Raw genomic sequence first — 24,814 nt, 5'->3', positions numbered from 1 at the left:
TACGATTGCATGCTAAATTGCTAGCTAGATGCTTCAGCTAAAAGTTTCCATCGTCATCAATGTCACATCATCATCATCATCTAGTAATTTGCATAGGCTCACACCATGGAGCATGTTCAGTGACATCACTAAAAACATTCATACGTAGCCCCGCCCCCAAATCATTGCAATGTTATACACTATAGGGAAAAAACTTTATTCAACATACAGGAATAACAAAAAGTTTTTTTGTTTGATGTATTTTATTTATTTAAATGCGTTAATCACCCCATGGCGAAGTGTCTGTATGTATTAACACTTATAACACCTTTAAAGCTCATAGGCAACGGTTTTAATTTTATGCACATTTGAAACTTTATATGTTAAAAAACCCTCTGTAATTTTCTTCTGGTCCCAAGAAGTATTGTTAATAAGTAATAATTAAAATAAGTTGGCGCAGATCGCAGTGAATTTCTGTTCGGCGATTTTCGTGACCACTCGGCGCGTGACGTCATTTAAGCCAAACAAACCACTTGAGTTGAGTCCACTTCCGTTTACTTACATTGCCGTTCGGCTTGAGTGCAGACGTGCGTTCAGGAATTTCCAAAGAAAACCCCCATGCCTTATTGTTGTGTAGTGAACTGTAACAACGGGACCGGTTCAGGAAGAAGCTTTTACCTTTTTCCAAGAGAGGAGAAGAGGCGGAGAGAGTGGATTGGCTTTTTCCGAAAAAGGAGAAGAGGCAGAGCGAGTGGGTTGGCTTTTTCCGGAAGAGGAGACGAGGCGGAGAGAGTGGATTGTGTGCGTGAAACAAAATCAAGCAGTCAAAGAAGAAACGGAGCAGCAACGCTCAAGCAAAAAGGAGAAGATTGGAGGGAAACATTTTTACTTTTGCTTGCAATTGACGAGTCAAGAATCCTGAGGGATCCTGTACAATCATTGTGGAAATGAGACAAAGGGATATTTCCTCGCTTAGAGTCGGCTATAAATAGTATAATACCGCGGATGGCAGGTTAATGTGGCCTACCGGCGCGCTGTCCAGTAATCGTTCCCTATATCCACTAGGGAGGGCGGTTTAATTATTCTTCAAAAGGGCTCTTATTTAGTATTACGACAAAAGTAGGAATTTATCGTAACTACCAGGATAAATCGTTTGGGCGCGAGTCTTGTTGAGGTCCGGGGTCACCGCGATCAGAGTCGGCCGAGTCGCTGTCCAATTCCGAGGCCGCACGGTCAAACCAGTGAGCCACATTCACCGATTGCTTCACAACGGCCATAGGGTCATACATATACGGTTTCACCTCTCAGTATTCAATTTGGAGAGTTCCTACTTCAAAATCGCTATCGCTTTCAGACATTTTACACAACCTCTCTCGACCAAAGTCCGTACACGTGTGCTCGGTTCGCAGGTAAACACAGAGCTGCTCCCGGTCTGTTTGGCTTAAATGACGTCACGACGACGGTCCCCTGGCGGTGAAAGTGCGCATCAGTGAGATGTAAACAAACCTTCAGAAATTGGGCAAAACAGTATATTTTAACCATTTTATTCAATTTTAGGTGCAAATTAGACACCAGGAAGATTGAATTCACTTTTTGGGTCGTTCTTCTAGACAATAAAGTTGATATTCTACGTTTCACCTCCGACCCTTGCCTATGACCTTTAAACAATTTCACTATCATTGCTCGTACAACATGTTAACGATGAAGGTCAACGTGAAATCGTTTTAGTGAATCTCCAATAATATTTTAATATTAATATTTTATTTCCAAGAAAAGTTCAGCAAAGGTTTCTACGTCACAGAGTTTATCTCTAGAAAACAGAACTGATACTCGATGTTTATTGTGTATTGATTATTATTTCTACAGGAAACAGGAAGAAGCTCAGCTTGTGTTTGGTTTTTAGTTCACTTTGAGGAACTCCTCTTCATCTGAAATATTAAACACACAATATGATTTAGTATAAACATAAAAAATATTTTGGAAGTGGTATAAAAGAGTTTTATTATTTTATGATGTTATATTATCTGTACAGTTGAGTGCAAAAGTTTCACAAATGTTCCTTTATTATCACAACTAACACAAATAATAAATAAAACAGTGTGTAAATATATTATTATTATTATTATTATTATTATTATTATTATTGAAACAAAATAATAGTGAATATGATATTAATGTGGATAAATATGTTTTTTTCATTATTTCCTTCTCTAGGTCAATATTTTCATGTTTAGTAATATTTTGAAAGGTTTCATGCCTTAAATAAGACTTTACCAGAGTCAACATGTGACTGGTTTAAATAATTAAACACATTAATGGTGTACAAACTCGAATATGTTACCGGGGGGGTGTACTTTTGAGGATGTTAATAAAGAGACAGTTGCTGTACTATGAATGAAAACATCATGAAATGACGATGAATTTCTGTTTTTGTACATAAACTGATAGAGCAAAGGGGGCACAAACGTTTGCACTCAACTCTACATAAACTGTACATTTATTTATAAAACTGTGTGTGTGTTTACCGTCTCTGCTGACGCCGCAGTACTCCTCACACTCTTTCTGTGTGTAGAAGCGGTTGCCGTTGCCCTCACACCCTCCGTAATTAAAGGACACACACTTCCCGTCGGTGGAGTTGAAAGCCCAGAACTGCAACAACGTTTTACACGAACCGGCGTCTATCGGGATCCGACAGGCAGCTGGACAGGTGAGAGGACACAAGATCAGTCAGAAGGTGTTGATTAATTCTCTCTAACAGCAGCTCTGACAGTAGCACAGCTTTATTTATAATTAACGCTCTTGTTCTGATACATTATCGTTTCCATAGCAACAGCTCATTCACAGGGGCATGTCCAGCAAACGCTCCACTGATAATAAAATCCTTGATTTGAAATGTTTACGTAACGTTTCTGGAAGGAGTCTCCAGTGTCAGCGGACAGAGCAGTTTATGCTTATAAGCTTTTCTTTGTCTTATTAACTTAAAGAGAGAATAATGAGAGGCTGCTGAGGGAACGACTGTTTACAGCTGCTATAACGCACATGAGAACAGGAACTAGCTTGATTCACCAACGTTAAAGTAAGTTGGTGTAAGAGGAATAAAACACTTGGGGATGTGCTGTTATTAACTACTTATTAACTGAGCACGAGGTCTTTGCAGGAAAATATCAGACCAAGGTCTTGACAGTACAAACCGAGCCGTCGGTGAGGTCTCATATTTTCCCGTAAAGACTGAGCGAGCGAGGTTGATAAGGAGTTTATTAGATGGCTTTTTTATTTCTAAGATTAAAAGAGACAGTTATTATAATGAGGCGTGCTTTCAGTCACATCATATTTGTACTGTAGTTGATTCGCACATGCAGAATAAACAGCTAGCAGTTTCAGAACTGAATTTCCATTAGCAGTTAGCGGTTTCTGAATGCTCTTCATTGCTCATTTCTTGAATAACTCAGTGACTCTTGTTTGTCTTTTGTGTTTCGGCCATTTTTTGTCATTTTGTTTGTTTTTTGCAACGTTGAAAACCGGTGCCTTGGAAAGAAAATCTGTAATCACCCACGGGCATTACGGGAAAATACAACCCACCAAGGAACCAATCAGAGTGCACAATTTTACCGGAAGTAGCTTGTGCTGTATTATAAAGGAAAATAATCAACTTCACAGTGAAAAGTAACTTTACTTCATCGCACAACACTATTCATGTAGTATTTTACTGCACACACACACATGCACACACACACACACACACACACACCCTCAGTGCGGCAGGTCTGTAGACATTCCTTCTCAGTGGCGAAGTTGTTCGGGTTGCCCATACAGCCTCCGTACGTAAACTCCTGACACGTCATGATGGAGGAGTTGTAGTAGTAACGTTGGAACATCCCGAAACACGGACCAGGGTCTGGGGCACCCGTACAGGACTCTATGCATGCACGCACACACACACACACACACACACACACAGAGGTGCATTAGGAAGTGATTTCACTCAGAAACAAAAGAACGAAGGTTGAATTTGGATTTTAAACATCAGCAGTACATCAGCTGTCAGAGCGTCCAATCAGATCAGCTCGTCACCTGAAACTCTTCACTCACCTTCTCCTTTAAAGATGGTTGTGTCGTCTGCAGAACCTTCATCAAGTGGAGGCAGCACCACCGATCGTCTAATCTTCGGCTGGACCAATCCACAGCCACAGGACACGCAAAGCATTATGGGATTGACCACACGTTAGCCTCAGTACTTTCTTAGGAAATGTTTTAATAACAGCTTTACATTTTACACCATCAACAGGACAGAAATTATGGACAATATTTTTCTTTAAAAATTACCTGGACCTCAGGCTCAAGAGCTGTTTTTTCACCTGGAGCACAATCTCCTGAAGAGAAGGGAAACAAATAACAGAGACAAAGAAATAATTAGATCCGACCACCTGAAATAAATCCTCTAACATAAAGTTTGTTAAAGGAATAATTTTATATAATTAAAATGAGCACTAGGACTAAATGCTGCTCTTCAGCAAAGGAAGAAAGACAAAAACACACTCAAGCACAAAAGTTTGCACACCCTTAGCACACAATTAGGATGACAACAAAAATTTAAATTCCGAGCAACAACAACGAGTGTGTTACACTTTCTAAATGTGCCATAATTATTCTCTCAAACCCTCCATATCCAATCTTTACCTTTAAAACAGGTGTCATTGGTACCTTTCCTCAAACTCTCACACATACTGCCTGCCTTCTTGGGCTCAAATTTCTTTGTATCATATTTTCCTGATGATGTTGTTGTACTGAAGGGTGCATCCACATTTCATTTATACCTAAAGGTACTAGGATCACTGTGAGGTTAAAAAAAACCCTCTCTGATGGGAACTGTAGAGTTTTATACCTTTGTCCTCTTTAATTGAGATGGTATCTGCACTCATTCCCTGCTCAGCCACCAGGGTCTTAAAGTCTTCCAACAGTGTGGGCCGCAGTTCCTTCTTACGACCTGTTGGGGGCAGCAAACAGCACAAAACCTTAATCTTAGCCCATGTTTCTCACGAGCTCTACTTCACACACGCATGGACGTACAGAACGAACACGTGCCGTGCATTTTGTTGCTTGCTAAGGGCCTCTGCATGCTCTTGCGACAAGGCTTTCGCAGATAGCTTTTCGCAGACAGTTGTAATTTATCGTTGAGCGGGGAGTAATAGGCGTGCGCGATGTTATTCACCGCCACAACGCAAGGGGGCGCGAAGTCGCGAAATCGCTAGGAGTAGTTGGTGGGTGTGGTTAGTGGAGTGTTTATCCTCCGGTTACTTATAATGACTAGAACTGGAGTCATATAGATGTCCGTACTTCCTCGATCAACCGCTCTTCGTGCTGCTCCATCTTCGCTCGTGTTTTTAAAAATGGCGGTCGTGAAAACAAAACAAACCAGGAAAGTAGGGAAGCGGAAGTGCGTGTACAGCGGATGTAGAGTGGACCAATCAGAGCCCTCTTGTCTGCGACGCTGTCTGTGAGGCTTCTGCGGTGGTCACAATTTTTGGGAGGTGCGCGCAGAGCGTCTGCGAAAGGGGGGGCTACGCAGATGCCATCTGCGACGCTATCTGCGAGGACTGCGTTGTCAGCATAAATTGGCCTTAATGTGTATGTGGAGTCACGTGGTTACTGAAGATGAACAAATGAATGAATAACAGTGTTACCTACATCTCCAGAGATGTTCAGATGTTTATGCAGCAGGAGTCAAAAGTTTGTCCAAAAGTAAGTGTCTAAACATTTGACTGGTACTGTATATGTACAGTGGTGTTTGAAAGTTTGTGAACCCTTTAGAATTTTCTATATTTCTGCATAAATATGACCTAAAACATCATCAGATTTCCACACAAGTCCTAAAAGTAGATAAAGAGAACCCAGTTAAACAAATGAGGCAAAAATATTATACTTGGTCATTTGTTTATTGAGGAAAATGATCCAATATTACATATCTGTGAGTGGCAAAAGTATGTGAACCTTTGCTTTCAGTATCTGGTGTGACCCCCTTGTGCAGCAATAACTGCAAATAAATGTTTGCGGTAACTGTTGATCAGTCCTGCACACCGGCTTGGAGGAATTTTAGCCCGTTCCTCCGTACAGAACAGCTTCAACTCTGGGATGTTGGTGGGTTTCCTCACATGAACTGCTCGCTTCAGGTCCTTCCACAACATTTCCATTGGATTAAGGTCAGGACTTTGACTTGGCCATTCCAAAACATTCACTTTATTCTTCTTTAACCATTCTTTGGTAGAACGACTTGTGTCCTTAGGGTCGTTGTCTTGTTGCATGACCCACCTTCTCTTGAGATTCAGTTCATGGACAGATGTCCTGACATTTTCCTTTAGAATTCACTGGTATAATTCAGAATTCATTGTTCCATCAATGATGGCAAGCCATCCTGGCCCAGATGCAGCAAAACAGGCCCAAACCATGATACTACCACCACCATGTTTCACAGATGGGATAAGGTTCTTATGCTGGAATGCAGTGTTTTCCTTTCTCCAAACATAACACTTCTCATTTAAACCAAAAAGTCCTATTTTGGTCTCATCTGTCCACAAAACATTTTTCTAATAGCCTTCTGGCTTGTCCACGTGATCTTTAGCACATTGCAGACGAGCAGCAATGTTCTTTTTGGTGAGCAGTGGCTTTCTCCTTGCAACCCTGCCATGCACACCATTGTTGTTCAGTGTTCTCCTGATGGTGGACTCATTAACATTAACATTAGCCAATGTGAGAGAGGCTTTCAGTTGCTTAGAAGTTACCCTGGGGTCCTTTCTGACCTTGCCGACTATTACACGCCTTGCTCTTGGAGTGATCTTTATTGGTTGACCACTCCTGGGAAGGGTAACAATGGTCTTGAATTTCCTCCATTTGTACACAATCTGTCTGACTGTGGATTGGTGGAGTTAAAACTCTTTAGAGATGGTTTTGTGACCTTTTCCAGCCTGATGAGCATCAACAGCGCTTTTTCTGAGGTCCTCAGAAATCTCCTTTGTTTGTGCCATGATACACTTCCACAAACATGTGTTGTGAAGATCAGACTTTGATAGATCCCTGTTCTTTAAATAAAACAGGGTGCCCACTCACACCTGATTGTCATCCCATTGATTGAAAACACCTGACTCTAATTTCACCTTCAAGTTAACTGCTAATCCTAGAGGTTCACATACTTTTGCCACTCACAGATATGTAATATTGGATCATTTTCCTCAATAAATAAATGACCAAGTATAATATTTTTGTCTCATTTGTTTAACTGGGTTCTCTTTATCTACTTTTAGGACTTGTGTGAAAATCTGATGATGTTTTAGGTCATATTTATGCAGAAATATAGAAAATTCTAAAGGGTTCACAAACTTTCAAGCACCACTGTATATGTGAGTCAGTTATAACATTGACCTAAACAAGCTGAATTAAAGAAAGAGCTGACTCGAAAAACTGAAACAGGGCCAACTCAAAGAGATCACTAAAATAGCTGACTCAAGGACTTGAGCCAAAGAAGCAATTCAAAGAGCTGACTCAAAGAGATGACTCAAAGAGATGACTCAACTCAAAGAACTGATTCAAAGAGCTGACTCAAAGTGCTGATTCAAAGAACCAATTCAAAGAACCAACTCAAAGAGCTAACTCAAAAAAACAATTCAAAGAGCTGACTTGTGCTGACTCAAAGAACCAATTCAAAGAATTGTACTTGTGCTGCCTCTTGGCCAGGACGCCCTTGTAAAAGAGATTATTAATCTCAATGGGTCTTCTTTCCTGGTAAAATAAAGGTTTAATAAATTAATAAAAAAGAGCTGACTCAGAATACTGACTCAAAGATTCAACTCCAAGAACCAATTCAAAGAGCTGACTCAAAGAGCTGACTCAAAGAACCAATTCGAAGAGCTTTACTGACGATCTGAGTTAAAGATAAATAAAAGCGCTGACTCAAAGAGCTGACTTGAAAAACTGAAACAAGACCAACTCAAAGAGAAATAGCTGACTCAAAGAGCTGACTCAGAGTTGAATCAAAGAGATGAATTAAAGAGTAAATTCAGAGAGTCAACTCAAAGAACTGATTCAAAGAGCTGACTTGAAGATCTGAATCAAAGACAAATAAAAGAGCTGGCTCAAAGAGATGACTTAAAGAGCTGAATCAGTGCCAACTCAAAGAACCGACTCAAAGGCCTGAACTGAAGATCTGACTCAAGGAGTCCGGCTGACTTGTACTTTATTTAAAGCTGTAAATAATCAGTGACTCCTCACCGTACAGTTTGACCGCTGTGGTCTTGTTTCCTCCACGCTGCTGTCTGAACATCACCACCAGCGCATACTCATCGTAGTTCGTGTGCACCACGTAGGCATCCACATCAGCTGACCACTCTGTACAGAAACACAGCCAGAGGTGAGATTAGAGTTCACAGATTTTATTCTGCTTTTAATTTGTGATCATGAGTTCAGTGTTTTTACTCACTGACACTGTGGTAGTAGAATCTTCCCGGAGTTTCAGTCTTTATGTAGTTACCGGTGATCAGCTTACACTCACCATGCCTACCAATAACATCAGCACAACACCTTTTACACAACTTCACACCACAGTCTGGATTCTGATTGGTCAGAAAGTGTTGATTAGTTTTCTATAACAGCGGCTCTGACAGTAGTGCAGGTTTACAGATACTGTACTAATGCACTTGGTCTAAAATGGTAAGGTTTTTATATGAATTTCTGTGGTGTAGGAGAAGTGTGTGTGTGTGTGTGTGTACCTGGACAAGATGCGGGTCATGTTCAGTGAGTCTGGAGAGTCACTAAGTTGCAGCTCCAGAGATCCGATCGGAGAATTTCCTTTGTATTTCAACCTCCAGGGGCAGTTGGAGGCCGAAGCGATGTCATACCACTTCCCCAAGAACTGCTCACAAAACAACATGGCTGACACGTGTGTGTGTGTGTGTGTGTGTGTACGCTAAGAGTTATTTAGGTCAGAAATGTTCCATTATTGATCTAAATCTAGACAACAGTGAATCACAGAAAACTTTCCATTAATCATTATAAATGGGTTAATTGAAGATATCAGGCAACAATATTTTTTAATTTTTTAAAACAATGTTTAATTTGTTTTCCTTGCTCTGAAATGAGATCTTAAAGTAACAGTGTTAAGTTTTTAGCAAATACACATATCCTTAACTAGCATCCATACTATAACAACATAAAGGCATTAATGCCATTCTAATAATTTAATTCAAACATTATTTTTTAATTAATTATTTAATTTGCAATCAATAATTTAGGTAACAGCATCATACGTTCCATAGTGCCCTCATTAGTCAACATCACATCATCATCATCATAAATACAGAAGAAAGAATCAGAGAATGTACTTTTCTTCTTCTCGTGATCTTCGGGAAATTCAGATGATTGAACAGGTAACTTGGGACTTGTGAAATATATTTCAGTTTTTTATCATGCTCAGTGTGTTCAGGTGACAGGGTCACGCGAACATGGTAAGAATAAAATGTACATTTTTATAATGGATGATGGATGAAGTCACATGTTAATGCAAAAAATTATGATTTTTGAAAAAAAATTTAATGATTATATTTGAAGGTAAAGTTGAGAAATAGTGAGCTGGGAAAGTTTTCTATTTTTTTAATTTTTATTTAAAAAAAACCCTGTTTATCTGAAGTAGCTCAATGCTGTTGTGAAGGAAACTTTCCCTGCGTTTAAAATGTCTGTAAAAATATTTGTATATATTTCTGAAATATTTGTGAGTCTAATATCAGTAGAACAGAAATCATGAAATCACCTGTACATCTAAATTTATTTCTAATTTATTATTAATTTTTTAAAATCCAAATTTAGACATATGACAATTTTCATAAACAAAACAACATAAAAAAACAGTCTAATCATTTTACATTTTTTAAACATTTTTATATCTTTTATATCTCATCATATGTGTTCAGGGTTTTTTTTTTTTCATCTTAGGAACATTTACAAAATTATAAACCAGCTTGGATCTTTTCTCGGTCAAATCTGCTACTTGTATAAATAATTTTGATAGAAACAAACAATGTATTTGATTAAGAAGCGGTGTGTATTTACATGAACATTGCGTAATCCTGGTGTGTAAACAGTTTCTGCTCTTTGGTCAAGGAGATGTTTTTTTTTTCTGCTTTTTTACTTCCACACTAGCAGGAAAAAGATCACCACAGCTATTGATTAACACACAGTACAACCAAAAATACAGAAAAATGCATAGCGAAATGTGATTTCTAACAAACAGAGGTTGTAAAGTTACCTGTTTTCAATATTACGATTGTTTTGTTCAAAAATTACTATTCAGTTGTTAGCGAGATAGTCACCTTATTTTGTTACTCACTCACTAACCACACTTGAACAGTCAAATAATTTTTGTAAAAATTACAAATAGTGATTTTCTAAAGTGCTTCTTGGACAATTTATTAATCATTTTAGCAAACTAGCAAAGTTTTAATGTAAACAGTAAACTCGAAGTGATGATGTTATGCTAGTGAGTTAGCAAGCAGCAGCACGAGGAATAATTTAATTCTGTAACTCAGGACTTGGTTTGGGATTTCATTTTATTTTATTTTTTGTTTACAGCAGAGTAATTTAATTATATATTATTAATTGGTTTATGATAGTTATGTATTGCCAGCTATTTCTATGGTATGTTTATCTCAGTATTTATATATTTTGTGATAATATAAATAAATTATTAATAACTTAATTTAATGTCATTTATGCAATAAGTACTATATAATCTAATTATATTAATCTTTTCTCCAACAACAAATCTGAACAAAACTGTTGATATTATTCAGTAACATGTTTGAAGGACTGTTAATCGATCATTGTTGATCTTTATCATTAAACTTTTATTTGTATTATTCTTTGAATATTATGAAGGTTTCGGTGGTGTGTCAAGGTTCTTACCCGGTCCAGGTCGAAGTTCTCCTGGGTTTGGAGGAGCGGTTCCTGAGGCAGAGGGCTGCCGTGGATCAGACCCACTCCGGCCAGCAGGAGAACCATAAACACAGCCTGCATTTTTGTCCGTCTGCGATCCAAATGAGGTTCTGGTCTGTAATGATGAGAGAACGACAACACCTTCATCTTCCTCCTCCCCCTCCTGCTGTTAAAGCCATTGACCAGTGGGTTGTGTGCTTTTACCCCACTGGCACAAAGTGGCCTAAAATCAGTCGAACCAGTCAGGACAAAGGTCCTCTTATCTATTTATTGATTGATTTATCCTGTGCTCTGTGTGTCTGTTTATGTAGCATTTAAAAATAATAGGATATAAATTTAACTTGTTCTAACTATACACTCCAGAGACAAGTAATCTGGAAAGCTTAATCTGGATAAATGGATTTGGATTAGAGATTGGTTTTATAGTATTTACAGACTGTCAAGGGCGTTGGAAAGTCAAATGGAAAATAACACAACAAGCCTTAGGTTTTTTCCCCCAATTCTATTTTCTTTAAAGTATCACAGTGCATTTTATTTGCCATATACTTCATTTATTAAGAATATATTAGGAAAGTTTGTTTATTGTTATACTGTATTACTTTATTATTAGTATTATTAGTTTTATTCTTATTAAATTATATTGAATATATAATTTAATATATAATATATTGTTATATAAATTATTCTATAAAATATAATATATTATAATACATTACATTATAATTTCATTAAATTCATTCATTCATTCATTATCTCTAGCCGCTTTATCCTTCTACAGGGTCGCAGGCAAGCTGGAGCCTATCCCAGCTGACTACGGGCGAAAGGCGGGGTTCACCCTGGACAAGTCGCCAGGTCATCACAGGGCTGACACATAGACACAGACAACCATTCACACTCACATTCACACCTACGCTCAATTTAGAGTCACCAGTTAACCTAACCTGCATGTCTTTGGACTGTGGGGGAAACCGGAGCACCCGGAGGAAACCCACGCGGACACGGGGAGAACATGCAAACTCCACACAGAAAGGCCCTCGCCGGCCACGGGACTCGAACCCGGAACCTTCTTGCTGTGAGGCGACAGCGCTAACCACTACACCACCGTGCCGCCTACATTTTTTATTATTATTATTATTATTATTATTATTATTGGGGCGGCACGGTGGTGTAGTGGTTAGCGCTGTCGCCTCACAGCAAGAAGGTCCTGGGTTCGAGCCCCGGGGCCGGCGAGGGCCTTTCTGTGTGGAGTTTGCATGTTCTCCCCGTGTCCGCGTGGGTTTCCTCCGGGTGCTCCGGTTTCCCCCACAGTCCAAAGACATGCAGGTTAGGTTAACTGGTGACTCTAAATTGAGCGTAGGTGTGAATGTGAGTGTGAATGGTTGTCTGTGTCTATGTGTCAGCCCTGTGATGACCTGGCGACTTGTCCAGGGTGAACCCCGCCTTTCGCCCGTAGTCAGCTGGGATAGGATCCAGCTCGCCTGCGACCCTGTAGAACAGGATAAAGCGGCTAGAGATAATGTGATGAGATTATTATTATTATTATTATTATTATTATTATTATTAACAACCCTTTCACCACTCTCCATCTTCAGAGGACACTGGAATTTGTTAGCATGACATAAAATTGCTTTTTTTTTTACTCTTAAAAGTGTTAAGAGAACAAGGGAAGAAAAGAAAATAGAAACAGAGAAAAAAGAAAGAAAGCAATATTATTTTGATTGATTGATTACTTTATTCTGAACAATAAAGAAGAAAGATATAAAAATAAAAATTTAAATAAAAAATACAATAATCAAAACATCATCATAAACAAACAGAATAGCGTAGCCACAAGGCAATAACATAACAATGTTCAGAAAGGATTAGGAAGAAGTAATAACTTATCCAATCCTAACCCTCTATACCACCGCTAATCAAATGTCACTTTCCACCATAATAAACTATATATACAAAAGAAAACAAAAGCAATAAACAAAAAAGAAAACATACCAACATACCAAAACATACCGACATGGTATAATATCGACCAAATCAAATCATATATACAGATACTTATGCATATAGACACACATACAATACATATATACAGTACATACATATACACATACCTATAACTATACACTAAATACAAGAAGACCAGTCACAGACTTACTCTCAGTTTCATCATCACCTGTATAGTCTGCCTGTCCTCATTCTCATATATTTTTATTAACATGTTTTTATATAATTTTTTAAACAGTTTTATGTTGGTGCTATTTTTGAGTTCATTATCCAGACCATTCCACAATTTCACCCCACAGACTGTTATGCACATACTTTTCAGAGTTGTTCTAACATTTACTCTCTTAAAATTCATTTCCCCTCTCAGGTTAGACCCACCCTGCCTTTCCATAAACGTATTTTGTACCTCACCCAGAAGAAGGTTATGTCTTGCTTTATACATAATTTGTGCAGTCTTGTGTTTAACCAGATCAGTGAATTTCAGAGTGTGTGCTTTTACGAATAATGCGTTTGTATGCTCAAGATATCCCGTATTAGTGACAATTCTTATTGCTCTTTTTTGTAATGTGCCTAACGGCTGCAGGTTAGATTTGTAGGTATTACCCCATATCTCCACACAGTAGCTCAGATATGGAAGTATGAGTGCATTATACAGAGTATGTAGTGATTTATAGTCCAGAATGTGTCTTGATTTCCCCAAAATTGCAGTAATCTTTGCTATTTTTGCTTTAACATGATTAATATGCGGTTTCCAGCAGACTTTATGATCAACAATCACACCCAGAAATTTTATTTCATACACTCTTTCTATGGTTATGTTGTCAATTTTCAATTCAACTTGAGGGTTCGACTTATATTTTCCAAATAACATAATCTTTGTTTTACTCAAATTCAATGACAATTTGTTTACGTTAAACCACCTTTTTAATTTATTCATTTCGATTGTGATTGTTTCCATAAGCTGCTGTGCATTGTCCCCGGCGTAAAAGATGTTTGTATCATCAGCAAATAATATGCATTTCATTATACTTGATACATTACATAAATCATTAATGTACAATATAAACAGTTTAGGACCTAAGACAGACCCTTGCGGTACTCCACATGTTATGGGCAAATACTCAGATGTGTGATCTCCAATTTTTACAAATTGTTGCCTGTTACTTAAGTAGCTCCTCACCCAGTCCAAACCAACCCCTCTGATACCATACCTCTCTAATTTTTTGAATAGAATGTCGTGATTTATTGTATCAAATGCTTTCTTTAGATCTATGAAAATTCCCATAACATGTTTTTTATTGTCTATACCATTTGTGATTTTCTCGATAAGTTCCATTAACGCCAGGGTTGTTGATCTGTCTTTCCGGAATCCGTATTGACTGTCAGCTAAAAGTTTATATTTTTCAATGAAGTTGTCTAGTTTTGCTGTGAGCAGTTTTTCGAGGATCTTGAAGAACTGAGAGAGGAAAGAAACTGGCCTGTAATTTGTGTAATGGTGTCTATCCCCACATTTATATAAAGGTATAACTTTAGCTATTTTCATGTTGTTTGGAAATTTACCAGATTGAAAAGACATATTACATATGTGAGTAAATGGTTCTGCAATTTCTTCAATAACTTTTTTTTATTAAACTCATATCAATATCATTCCAGTCAGTGGAGGTTTTACTTTCACTTCTCCTTACAATGTCTATGACCTCTTTTATGCCAACTGCACCAAGGAATATAGATTTAGGATTTCTCTCCCATCGAGCAGCCTCCGCCCCTCCAGGTGTGTCTGTATCCTGAATCTTTTCTGCCAAATCTGATCCCACATTTACAAAGAATCTATTAAAACCATTTACCACTTCCTCCATATTATTTATTGATCTGTCATTCTCAATATAATGATCAGGGTAGCTTGTGTTTTTGTTTTTAGCTCTATTCCTAATAATACTATTCAGTACATTCCATAGCCCCTTCATATTATTTTTATTACTATCTAATAATTTATTATAATATTCCTTCTTACATGTCCTCATAATGCTGGTTAATTTATTCTTGTATTTTTTATATTTAATTTCTGCCTCCAAAGTTCTTTTTTTTATGAATTGTCTATACAGCGTGTTCTTTTTTTTACAGGCATTTTTTAATCCTTTGGTGATCCATGGACCATTTGCTTGTTTTTGTCCATCATTGTATTTCCTTATAGGACAGGTTTTATCATAGAGTGTTTTAAAGATATTTAGGAATCCACTGTATGCTTTGTCAATATCTTCTTCCTCATATACGACTCTCCAGTTCTGTTTAAGTAATTCACTCTTAAGTATCCTTATGTTTTCTTCGGTTCTTATCCGTTTGTATTTCAGCTGATTCATATCCTTAGGTTTCCAGTAATTACAGTGATAGACAATAAATACAGGCAAATGGTCACTGATGTCATTATATAAAAGCCCACTTTCTGTATTATTTTTTTTCATACTGTTTGTAAATATATTATCTATTAATGTGACACAATGAGAAGTAATTCTACTAGGTTTGGTGATTTTTGGGTATAAATCCATACTGTACATTATATTTATACCCAAAAGTTTTCAAATATATCGATACTTGATGCTGGAGTTCTGTACAAACAGCTCACAATTATATTTTTTACTTTTTCCATACAAATTTCCACTGTGATACATTCCACCAGATTATCAACAGCTGCTGTCATACTCTCCACCACCTTATACTTCAGTCCTTTGTCCACATATATTGCCACACCTCCTCCTCTCTTTTTCACTCTGCTTATATGATTTAGATCATAACCCTCCATCTCAAAGTCCACACCTCTGTCAGTGCTGATCCATGTCTCTGAAATTGCTATGATGTTGAATGGGTTCTTAAACTGTTTCAAATATTCTTTAATATTGTGGAAGTCGGCATATAGGCTTCTGCTATTGAAGTGGATGATTGATATGTTATGCTTTGATTGGAAAGTTGCGTTGTAGTGCTCATCTGTGTAATAACTGCAGCTGTTTTCTATATCATTGAGTAAATTGTTATCTGGATCAATATCATGTTCTATGTCCTGTATTTTATGTTCTGTATATACAAAGTTTTCTAGTCCTAATGTGTGTTTATGGCAGCACGGTGGTGTAGTGGTTAGCGCTGTCGCCTCACAGCAAGAAGGTCCTGGGTTCGAGCCCCGTGGCCGGCGAGGGCCTTTCTGTGCGGAGTTTGCATGTTCTCCCCGTGTCCGCGTGGGTTTCCTCCGGGTGCTCCGGTTTCCCCCACAGTCCAAAGACATGCAGGTTAGGTTAACTGGTGACTCTAAATTGAGCGTAGGTGTGAATGTGAGTGTGAATGGTTGTCTGCGTCTATGTGTCAGCCCTGTGATGACCTGGCGACTTGTCCAGGGTGTACCCCGCCTTTCACCCGTAGTCAGCTGGGATAGGCTCCAGCTCGCCTGCGACCCTGTAGAAGGATAAAGCGGCTACAGATAATGAGATGAGATAAGATGTGTGTTTATTATCAGGAGTTGTCATGGCTGTAGTTTAAGGATACCTTGTTGTTGTACGTTTCGTTAATATTTGCTCAGCTCCTCCAGCTCCCGGATGACTAGTACTTTGGCTTGTTCTGGTGTTCCATTTAACTTGATGTATATTTTGCAGTTTGAAGTCCATGTTGATTGTATTTTCTTCTGTTTTCTGAGTAAACGGGCCATTCTGGCAACGTCTGCATTTTTCTTTGTCAGGTGCTCATTTATGTAAACGTCTGATCCCTTCAGCCGTCTTCCCTGTTTCAGCAGTTCGTTTTTGTGTTTTCTATTTGCAAACCGAACTATTATTGCCGGTTTTGTCTTCTCGTTTCTCCTTGGGAGCGGGTGACAGGCCTCGATGTTCTCCCTGTCTAACTCAACTCCCTTTGAGCGGAGAAACGTCGCCACCTGTTGCTCCACCGATGCCGCGTCCTCCTCGCTCGGCTCCTCTCCGTTCCGCATCGCCACTGCCCGTGCATATGAACGAGGTTTCACTTCCAAGCCGGTGATTATGATGTCGTTCATTCTGGTATATTGCTCCAGATCGGCCACCCGGTTCTCCAGCAAGTTAATCCGCTTGTCCTTCTCGGTGATTTTTAGCCTCAAGGCTTTAACTTCCTCCACCAGGCTCATGATGGTTTTCTGCTGTTGTCTAACAGCAGAAACCTCCTCCGTCAACATGTCGAGCGATCTTTTAATATCGTCGACCTCCTCAACCTGTGCTGTATTCTTTTTTGGTGGCATGTCGCGAAGCGAGGAGCGAAGCGCAGGAAGAACAAGCGGGGCGGCAGCAGCGCGGCAGGAAAATCTGAGGCTTCAGCCGTGGCCCGGGCCCGCTCTCAGCGTGTTATGCACATGTTCTTAAAATGTTTTTGCAACAGATTTATTCTGAGTTTATTTCTTTTAGTTTATAAAAACAGAAATAGAAGAATATACAAAAAAGTGGGAAGGAAGAGAAAGGATATTTAAATTAAAAATTAAAAAAAGAAAAATTAATACAAAAAGTATTCACGTGCATAAACTTGTCAATAGTTTTCCCCCCGTTTTATTTACAAACAACACATCCAATGTTATTATGTCATGAAATTATTAAAAATACTAAACATATATGGCAGGTAATTTTTTTATTAATGAAAACTCCAGGCTAGTCAGGATATTTAAATATTGCGGAAAAGTTTTTTTTTCCCAAATCGAATCTAAAAGCTGAAAAATTGTGAATAACCCCAATAATAAGTGCTAATGTTGTGGAATCTGGAGAAAGCTGATGATGAGATCCAATAGGACGGGTCTAAATTGATCACGTGATGTAGAAGTAGCCAATCAGTGGTTTAATTAACTCCGTTAGCTTTAGTGAAGGTGTTGGTGTGTAACAGAGCAGCTGGAAATAATGTGGATGAATTTCAATGAGAAACATCAATAAAAAGTGCAGCTGAGAGCCTCAGAGAGAGGAGAGAATGAGAGAGAGAGAGAGGAAAGAAAGAGAGTTGACAGTGTGAGGATGAGAGGAACAAAGAGATGCCTCACCCTGGAGCTGCTGGTAGCTCCTCTCTCTCCCCCCCACTCGCTCTCTCTCCCTCACACCTTCACTCTCTCCTCCACTCTCCTTCTCTCTCTCCTTCACACTCCTCTCATTCTCCTCCACTCTCCTTCTCTCTCTCCTTCACACTCCTCTCATTCTCCTCCACTCTCCTTCTCCCCCTCTCTCCTCCCTCTCGCTCTCCCTCTCTCCTCCACTCTCTCCTCCTCCCTCTCTCTCCCTGTCTCTCCTCCACTTGCGCTCTCCCTCTTTCTCCTCCACTCTCCTTTCTCTCTCCCCTCTCTCTCCTCCACTCTCGTCTCTCCTTCTCTCTCTCTCCTTCACTTTCCTCTCTCCTCCACTCTCCTTCTCTCTCTCCTCTCTCTCTCTTCTCCACTCTCTCCTCTTCTCCCATCTCTCTCTTTCTCCTTCTCTCTCTCCTCCACTCTCCTTCCTCTCTCTTTCCTCCTCTCCCCCCCCCCCCCGACCGGAAGCTGAAACTCTGTGAGTAAACACAGGGACTGAGTCCCACTTTAATCCTCTGAGAATGAGGGAAACTCTTCACTGGTTCAGGAGTGAATGATGGATTCATGTGGTTTTGTTGTAGAGGATTTAAATGGCGCTGTTTACTGAAAGGAATCCGGTGGAATGTTCCGGAAACGGGTGAGTCACGTGACTGGATTAAAGATGGCCGCTGTGTGAGTGTGTTTCTACAGAGCAGGGAGTTTGGGTCAAGCTTTAAACAGAACAGAACAAAAACAAGGAAAGTGTGTAAACCAGGGCTGAGACACACACACACACACACAGAGCTAGGTGGAGTTGTTCCACTGGGGGAGAAATAGAGCAATAAAAATATTTACTCAGATTTAAGTTTACAGATTGAAACACAGACAGACAGCGAGACAGACACAGAACACACAGAAAACACAATGGGGAGAGAGAGAGAGAGAGAGAACACACACACACACACAGAGAGGAAGAGACTTTTTAAAACACCTTTAATTGTTCCATGTGTATATTTTCTTTCACAAGAAGTAAAACAATAAATAATGGAGAAAATAAAAGGTACATAAAAAGTCATTGCTAGAAAATCATCAAAATCAGTACATAAAAGCAGCTTCTCTATTAAAACATTCTCTCTCACACACCTGTACATTAAAAGTTGAGTTAGTGCTCCATCCTCTTCAAGTGAACATAAAACCTGTCGAAAACCCCACAGATCTATAAAAGTGTCCAGGTTATTGGTTAGTCTGTAAAAAGCATGCTCTACCTTCAGACAAGATGCAGCCAAACCTTTCAGACTCTGAACCGCATCAGTCCATCCCAGGCCCAGCATCTGATTCTTTCTGGTCTTCCAGATTGCTAGTTTTGCAGTTCCAATTAAAAACTTAATTAAAACCTGAGTCTGTCTTTTTCTGACTGTGTATTTCGGCCCAAAGACAAACAAAGGGACGGAAAATTTCTCCTCTAGATGTTCCACCCACTCTTGCAGTATCTTAAATAGACCCACTAGACGAGGACAAAGAGTCACCAAATGGTTGAGGGTTTCTTGTTGGTGACAGAAGGGACAGTCCTCCCCAGTGCTGGGATCCAGGTGAGCCCTGTGTCTGTTTGTGGCTATCGCTCCATGTATGATCCTCCACTGGAGGTCAGCCATCCGTTTCTCAATGGGTGGCTTGTACAGAGTCCTCCAGCAGCCTTTAGGGGTGCATTCTGGAGCAAAAACCCAGGTCCACCTCAACTCCCTGACTTCTACCAAAGAGCGGAAGTTCAGAACCTTTACACAGCTGTAGTAGAGCTGCTTCTTCCCACATGAGCTGAAGTTGCCCAGCACCGGTGTTTTCAGGGACAGAAGCAGCCCTCTCTCCTCTCTCCACTCTTCAGTCACAGGTCTGATACTTAGTGCAGGAAAGATGTACTCATGGTCCTCGTGCCATAGGTCAACCAGGGTACGGTCCTAGGCGTACACCCTGAGGGGTACAGACAGGGACTGCCAGACCTCGTCCACTATCTTCTTCAGCACCCTGGAAGACCTGACGCTGATGACTCCCAGTTTGACAATGCCAGCCTTGACAAACTTGGTATGAAGTGATGTGGAGGAAAGCATGTTGGATGTAAAGAAATTATTGTAGAACAGCGGCTCCTCAAAGATCCACAAACCAGGTTTGAGGTCCATGGTCCATGTGGTCTTGAGTGTCTTCCACGCATCAAGCACCAAGTTGTAGAAGGGTGTTATTCCAGCCAGGTCAACTTCAGAGGTCCTTACAAGAAAAAGCTGTTTATCCAGTCTCAGCCGGCCAGCCTTCCTCAGAAGCAGCTGAGCGGATGCCAGCCAGCAGTATCCGCAGCCATAGAGTAACCTCTGTACCGTCTGCAGTCTGATGGCAGCAATTCTTGATAAAATGTCCTTGAGGCCTTGTCCTCCCTCAGCCACAGGGAGAGAGAGAACTGGTGCCCTCAGCCAATACTGACCTGACCAGAAGAAGTTCACCAGGAGCCGCTGTATGTCCCTCACGAGGCCTGGTGGTGGCACTAAGATGATCAGTCTATGCCAAAGAGAAGAGGCAACCAGGTTATTGGCTATCAGAACTCTACACCTGTAGGACAGCTGGGGATGCAACCATTTCCATTTAGACAACTTGGCACTCACCTTCTCCAGCACTCCCTCCCAGTTCTGTTTTTAGTAGTCCTCGCACCCTAAATGCACTCCCAGAACTTTGATGCCTCTTTTTCCCCACTTAAGTGTCCCAGGTAGCTCAGGGACGTCTCTTAGGCTCCACTGAGCTATTAGACAAGCTTCACATTTGCCCCAGTTAACTTTAGCAGAGGAGGCCTTTTCATACACAGTCAGGCTTTCTTTAAGTTCTTGTATATCTCTTTGATTTTGTATAAAAACATTAACATCATCTGCATAAGCTGAGATGGCCACAGAGCGGTTCTGAGCCAGCTCAGGGAGACCCAGGCCCTGTAACCGTCTCCTCAGCCTATACAGAAGAGGTTCAATGACAATGCTGTAGAGCTGGCCTGAGATGCAGCAGCCCTGTCTGAACCCTCTTTTAACTGGCACAGGGCAGCTCAACCCTCTCCCCACCTTTACTAAACAGCAGGCTTCATTGTACAATAGTTTGACCCAGGATAAAAAACTTCCCCAATTCCAAAAGCCTGCAGGGTGGAGAAGAGAAAACCATGAGCCCATGGAGATTGGCCGTGCCACCCTCACTCCTGAAGAGCGCCAGCGCCGCTTAACATCCAATCTGTGCCTATACTGCGGGGGTGAGGGCCATCGAGTCATTACTTGTCTGGCAAAAGCCAAAGCTCACCGGGTGTAGGGGAGATCCGGGTGAGCTCAACGTGTCTTCAGCCTCCCCCAATTCGTAAATCCCTGCTCCAGATTCGTCTTCTGCTCCCCAACTCCACCCATACACTCTCCGCCCTGGTCGACTCTGGAGCCGAGGCCAACATCATGGACGCAGAGCTTGCTTGACAACTGGGCGTAGGGTGCCACCGCCTGTCCACACCTGTTACAGCATGAGCCCTGGACGGACATCCACTCGGCACAGTGACTCACACCTCAGCCCCTGTAACCATGCTACTGTCAGGAAACCACCAGGAGGCCATCCAGTTTCACCTTCTGCATTCACCAGGATCACCCCTCATCCTCGGCTATCCGTGGCTGCGCCAACACAACCCCCACCTTGACTGGGAGACCGGCATGATACGTGAGTGGGGGAGGGAATGTCACCAGACCTGCTTAAAGGGGGCTGTCGTGCCCTCCAATCCCGAAACCACCAGTTCTGTCCCTGACCTCTCTAATGTGCCTGCCTGTTACCATGGTCTCCGAGATGTCTTTAACAAATGGACCTGAGAGGAGAGCCATGGAGGATTACATCAATGACTCCCTGGCTGCTGGAATAATACGCCCGTCATCTTCCCCTGCCGGAGCAGGATTCTTTTTCGTTGGAAAGAAGGACGGCTCTCTCCATCCATGCATTGATTACAGAGGACTGAATGACATCACGGTCAAAAACCATTACCCTCTGCCACTCTTGTCATCTGCTTTTGAGCTGCTCCAGGGGGCCACCGTCTTCATTAAACTCGACCTCAGGAATGCATATCACCTGGTGCGCATGAGAGAGGGCGATGAGTGGAAGATGGCATTCAATACACCAACCGGACACTATGAGTACCTGGTCATGCCCTTCGGCCTCACCAACGCCCCAGCAGTGTTCCAGGCTCTAGTGAATGACATCATCCAGGACATGCTCAATATCTTTGTATTCGTTTATTTGGATGACATTTTGATATTCTCAAGATCCATGTCAGACCATATCCATCACGTTCAGCTGGTCCTGCACCGTCTCCTGGAAAACTCACTCTTCGTCAAGGCAGAGAAATGTGAGTTCCACGCCAGATCCATGTCCTTTCTGGGGTACATAGTGGCAGAGGGGAGCATTCAGATGGGCCCTGCTAAGGTATCGGCAGTGACATCCTGGCCCGTACTGGAGAACCGCAAGAAGTTGCAACAATTCTTGGGCTTTGCCAACTTCTACAGGAGGTTCATTCGGAATTACAGCAAGGTGGCATCTCCACTCACTGCCCTCACCAGCACTAAAGCGCTGTTCCTGTCCCAGGAGGCAGACAAGGCATTCAAGACACTCAAGGCACGCTTCACTTCAGCTCCCATCCTCCAGATGCCCGACCCTGAGCGGCAGTTTGTGGTGGAAGTGGATGCGTCGGACGTAGGAGTCGGGGCAGTGCTCTCCCAGCGCACAGCGGAGGATGGCAAACTGCATCCCTGCGCCTTCCTCTCCCGCAGATTGTCCCCAGCCAAACAAAACTACGACATTGGGAACCGTGAGCTGCTGGCTGTCAAACTCGCTCTGGAGGAGTGGCGACAATGGCTAGAGGGCTCGAGCGTTCCATTCCTGGTCTGGACAGATCATAAAAACCTGGAATACATACGAACAGCCAGAAGATTGAACTCGCGCCAGTCCCGGTGGTCCCTGTTTTTCACGCGGTTCAATTTCACACTCTCCTATCGTCCTGGTTCACGCAATGCAAAGCCCGACGCCCTCTCCCGTGTATTTCAGAAGAGTGAAACACCAGTGGAAGACCCGTCCCCCATCCTCCCGAGTTCCTGTGTTGTCGCTGCTCTGACCTGGGATATCGAGGAACAGGTCAGAGAAGCAATTTGAAACCAGCCGGGTCCTAGTACTTGCCTTGACAACCGCCTCTTCGTTCCGGGATATCTGAGATCTCAGGTGGTTCAGTGGGGTCACGACTCTCACTTAGCTTGTCATCCCGGTGTCACGTGCACCATTCATCTGCTCTCCCAGCGGTTCTGGTGGCCCTCGCTGAGGAGAGATGTCCGTGACTTCGTGAGAGCATGCCCCACCTGCAATCAGCACAAGACCCCCAGCCGTCTACCAGCAGGGTTACTTCAACCCCTGCCGGTGCCCAAGCGACCCTGGTCCCACCTCTCACTGGATTTTGTCACTGGACTCCCCCCGTTTGATGGCAACACAGTCATCCTCACCACCGTGGAAAGATTCAGCAAGATGGCCCACTTTGTTCCATTGCCAAAACTGCCCTCTGCAAAGGAGACCGCACAAGTGGTCCTAGAGCAGGTGTTCCGGATCCACGGGCTTCCAAGGGACATTGTGTCTGACCGGGGCCCGCAGTTTGCATCTTCGTTCTGGAAGGAGTTCTGCCACCTTCTAGGGGCCGCTGCCAGTCTCACATCCGGCTTCCACCCTCAGTCTAATGGGCAGTCGGAGCGACTCAACCAGGAGCTGGAGAAGTCCCTTCGCTGCATGGCTTCACACAATCCTCGGTCATGGGCTCAACATCTCTTATGGGTGGAATATGCCCACAACTCCCTTCCAAGCTCCGCCACTAGCTTGTCCCCTTTCCACTGCGTGTATGGCTACCAACCACCGCTGTTTGCAAGTCAGGAAGGAGATGCATCCTGCCCGTCTGCCCTTGCATACATCCGTCCCTGTCGCCGAACCTGGGCCCAAGCTCGGACCACCCTCCTCAGATCCGTTGCCAGTTATGCTGCTGGGGCCAATTGACAGAGGATTCCAGCCCCTACATACCAGGTGGGCCAGAAGGTGTGGCTCTCGGCCCGGGACCTGCCACTCAGAGTGGAGTAACGCAAGTTGGCACCCTGATACGTTGGCCCATTTCTTGTACAGAAGGTAATCAGCCTGTCTGCAGTCCGGCTCCAACTGCCTAGGTCGATGAGGGTGCACCCGACGTTTCATGTCTCCAAACTGAAGCCGGTTCACGAAAGCACCCTGGTCCCAAATGCACCGCCGCTGCCTCCTCCTCGCCTCATTGAGGGGGGTCCAGTCTACACCGTTGAACGTCAGTCTCCGCAGTCACCCCGCTATCCCCCTCCCCACGGTCAGTCTCCATAGTCACCCCGCTGTCCCCTTCCCGACAGTCAGTCTCTGCAGTCACCCCGCTGTCCCCTTCCCCATGGTCAGTCACACCAACCACCCCGCTGACCCTCTCCCCACTGTCAGTCACACCAACCACCCCGCTGACCCCCTCCCCACAGTCAGTCTCCACAGTCACCCCGCTATCCCCCTCCCCACGGTCAGTCTCCGCAGTCACCCCGCTGTCCCCCTCCCCACGGTCAGTCTCCGCAGTCACCCCGCTGTCCCCCTCCCCACGGTCAGTCTCCGCAGTCACCCCGCTGTCCCCCTCCCCACGGTCAGTCTCCGCAGTCACCCCACTGTCCCCTTCCCCACGGTCAGTCTCCACAGTCACCCCGCTATCCCCCTCCCCACGGTCAGTCTCCGCAGTCACCCCGCTATCCCCCTCCCCACGGTCAG

At 42.5% G+C, this 24,814-nt stretch overlaps 1 protein-coding gene across 1 annotated transcript; it reads right to left on the bottom strand.

Moving 5' to 3' along the window:
- Nucleotides 1–1,803: 1,803 nt before the first annotated feature.
- On the bottom strand, nt 1,804–11,034 carry ambp (alpha-1-microglobulin/bikunin precursor). The gene is made up of 10 exons (XM_060908477.1): nt 10,924–11,034; nt 8,736–8,878; nt 8,447–8,523; nt 8,239–8,355; nt 4,862–4,963; nt 4,303–4,349; nt 4,069–4,147; nt 3,728–3,895; nt 2,505–2,678; nt 1,804–1,907 (listed from the first exon to the last, which is right to left on the bottom strand). Exons 1-10 carry the CDS (start codon nt 11,032–11,034, stop codon nt 1,879–1,881), a joined length of 1,047 nt encoding a protein of 348 aa, XP_060764460.1. The 3' UTR covers nt 1,804–1,878.
- Nucleotides 11,035–24,814: the final 13,780 nt, after the last annotated feature.

The sequence above is a fragment of the Neoarius graeffei genome, chromosome 25 (genome assembly GCF_027579695.1).
Source record: "Neoarius graeffei isolate fNeoGra1 chromosome 25, fNeoGra1.pri, whole genome shotgun sequence".
Lineage (NCBI taxonomy): Eukaryota > Metazoa > Chordata > Actinopteri > Siluriformes > Ariidae > Neoarius > Neoarius graeffei.
This window is presented reverse-complemented; position numbering and strand designations above follow the sequence as displayed.

Excerpts from the sequence above, each read along its gene's own strand:
- ambp (XM_060908477.1), bottom strand. The coding sequence starts at position 11,034 with ATGCAGGCTGTGTTTATGGTTCTCCTGCTGGCCGGAGTGGGTCTGATC. Across the intron at positions 8,524-8,735 it reads ATGACCCGCATCTTGTCCAG|GCATGGTGAGTGTAAGCTGA; the intron begins GTACACACACAC and ends TGTTATTGGTAG. Across the intron at positions 2,679-3,727 it reads ACAGACCTGCCGCACTGAGG|CTGCCTGTCGGATCCCGATA; the intron begins GTGTGTGTGTGT and ends TCACCTGTCCAG.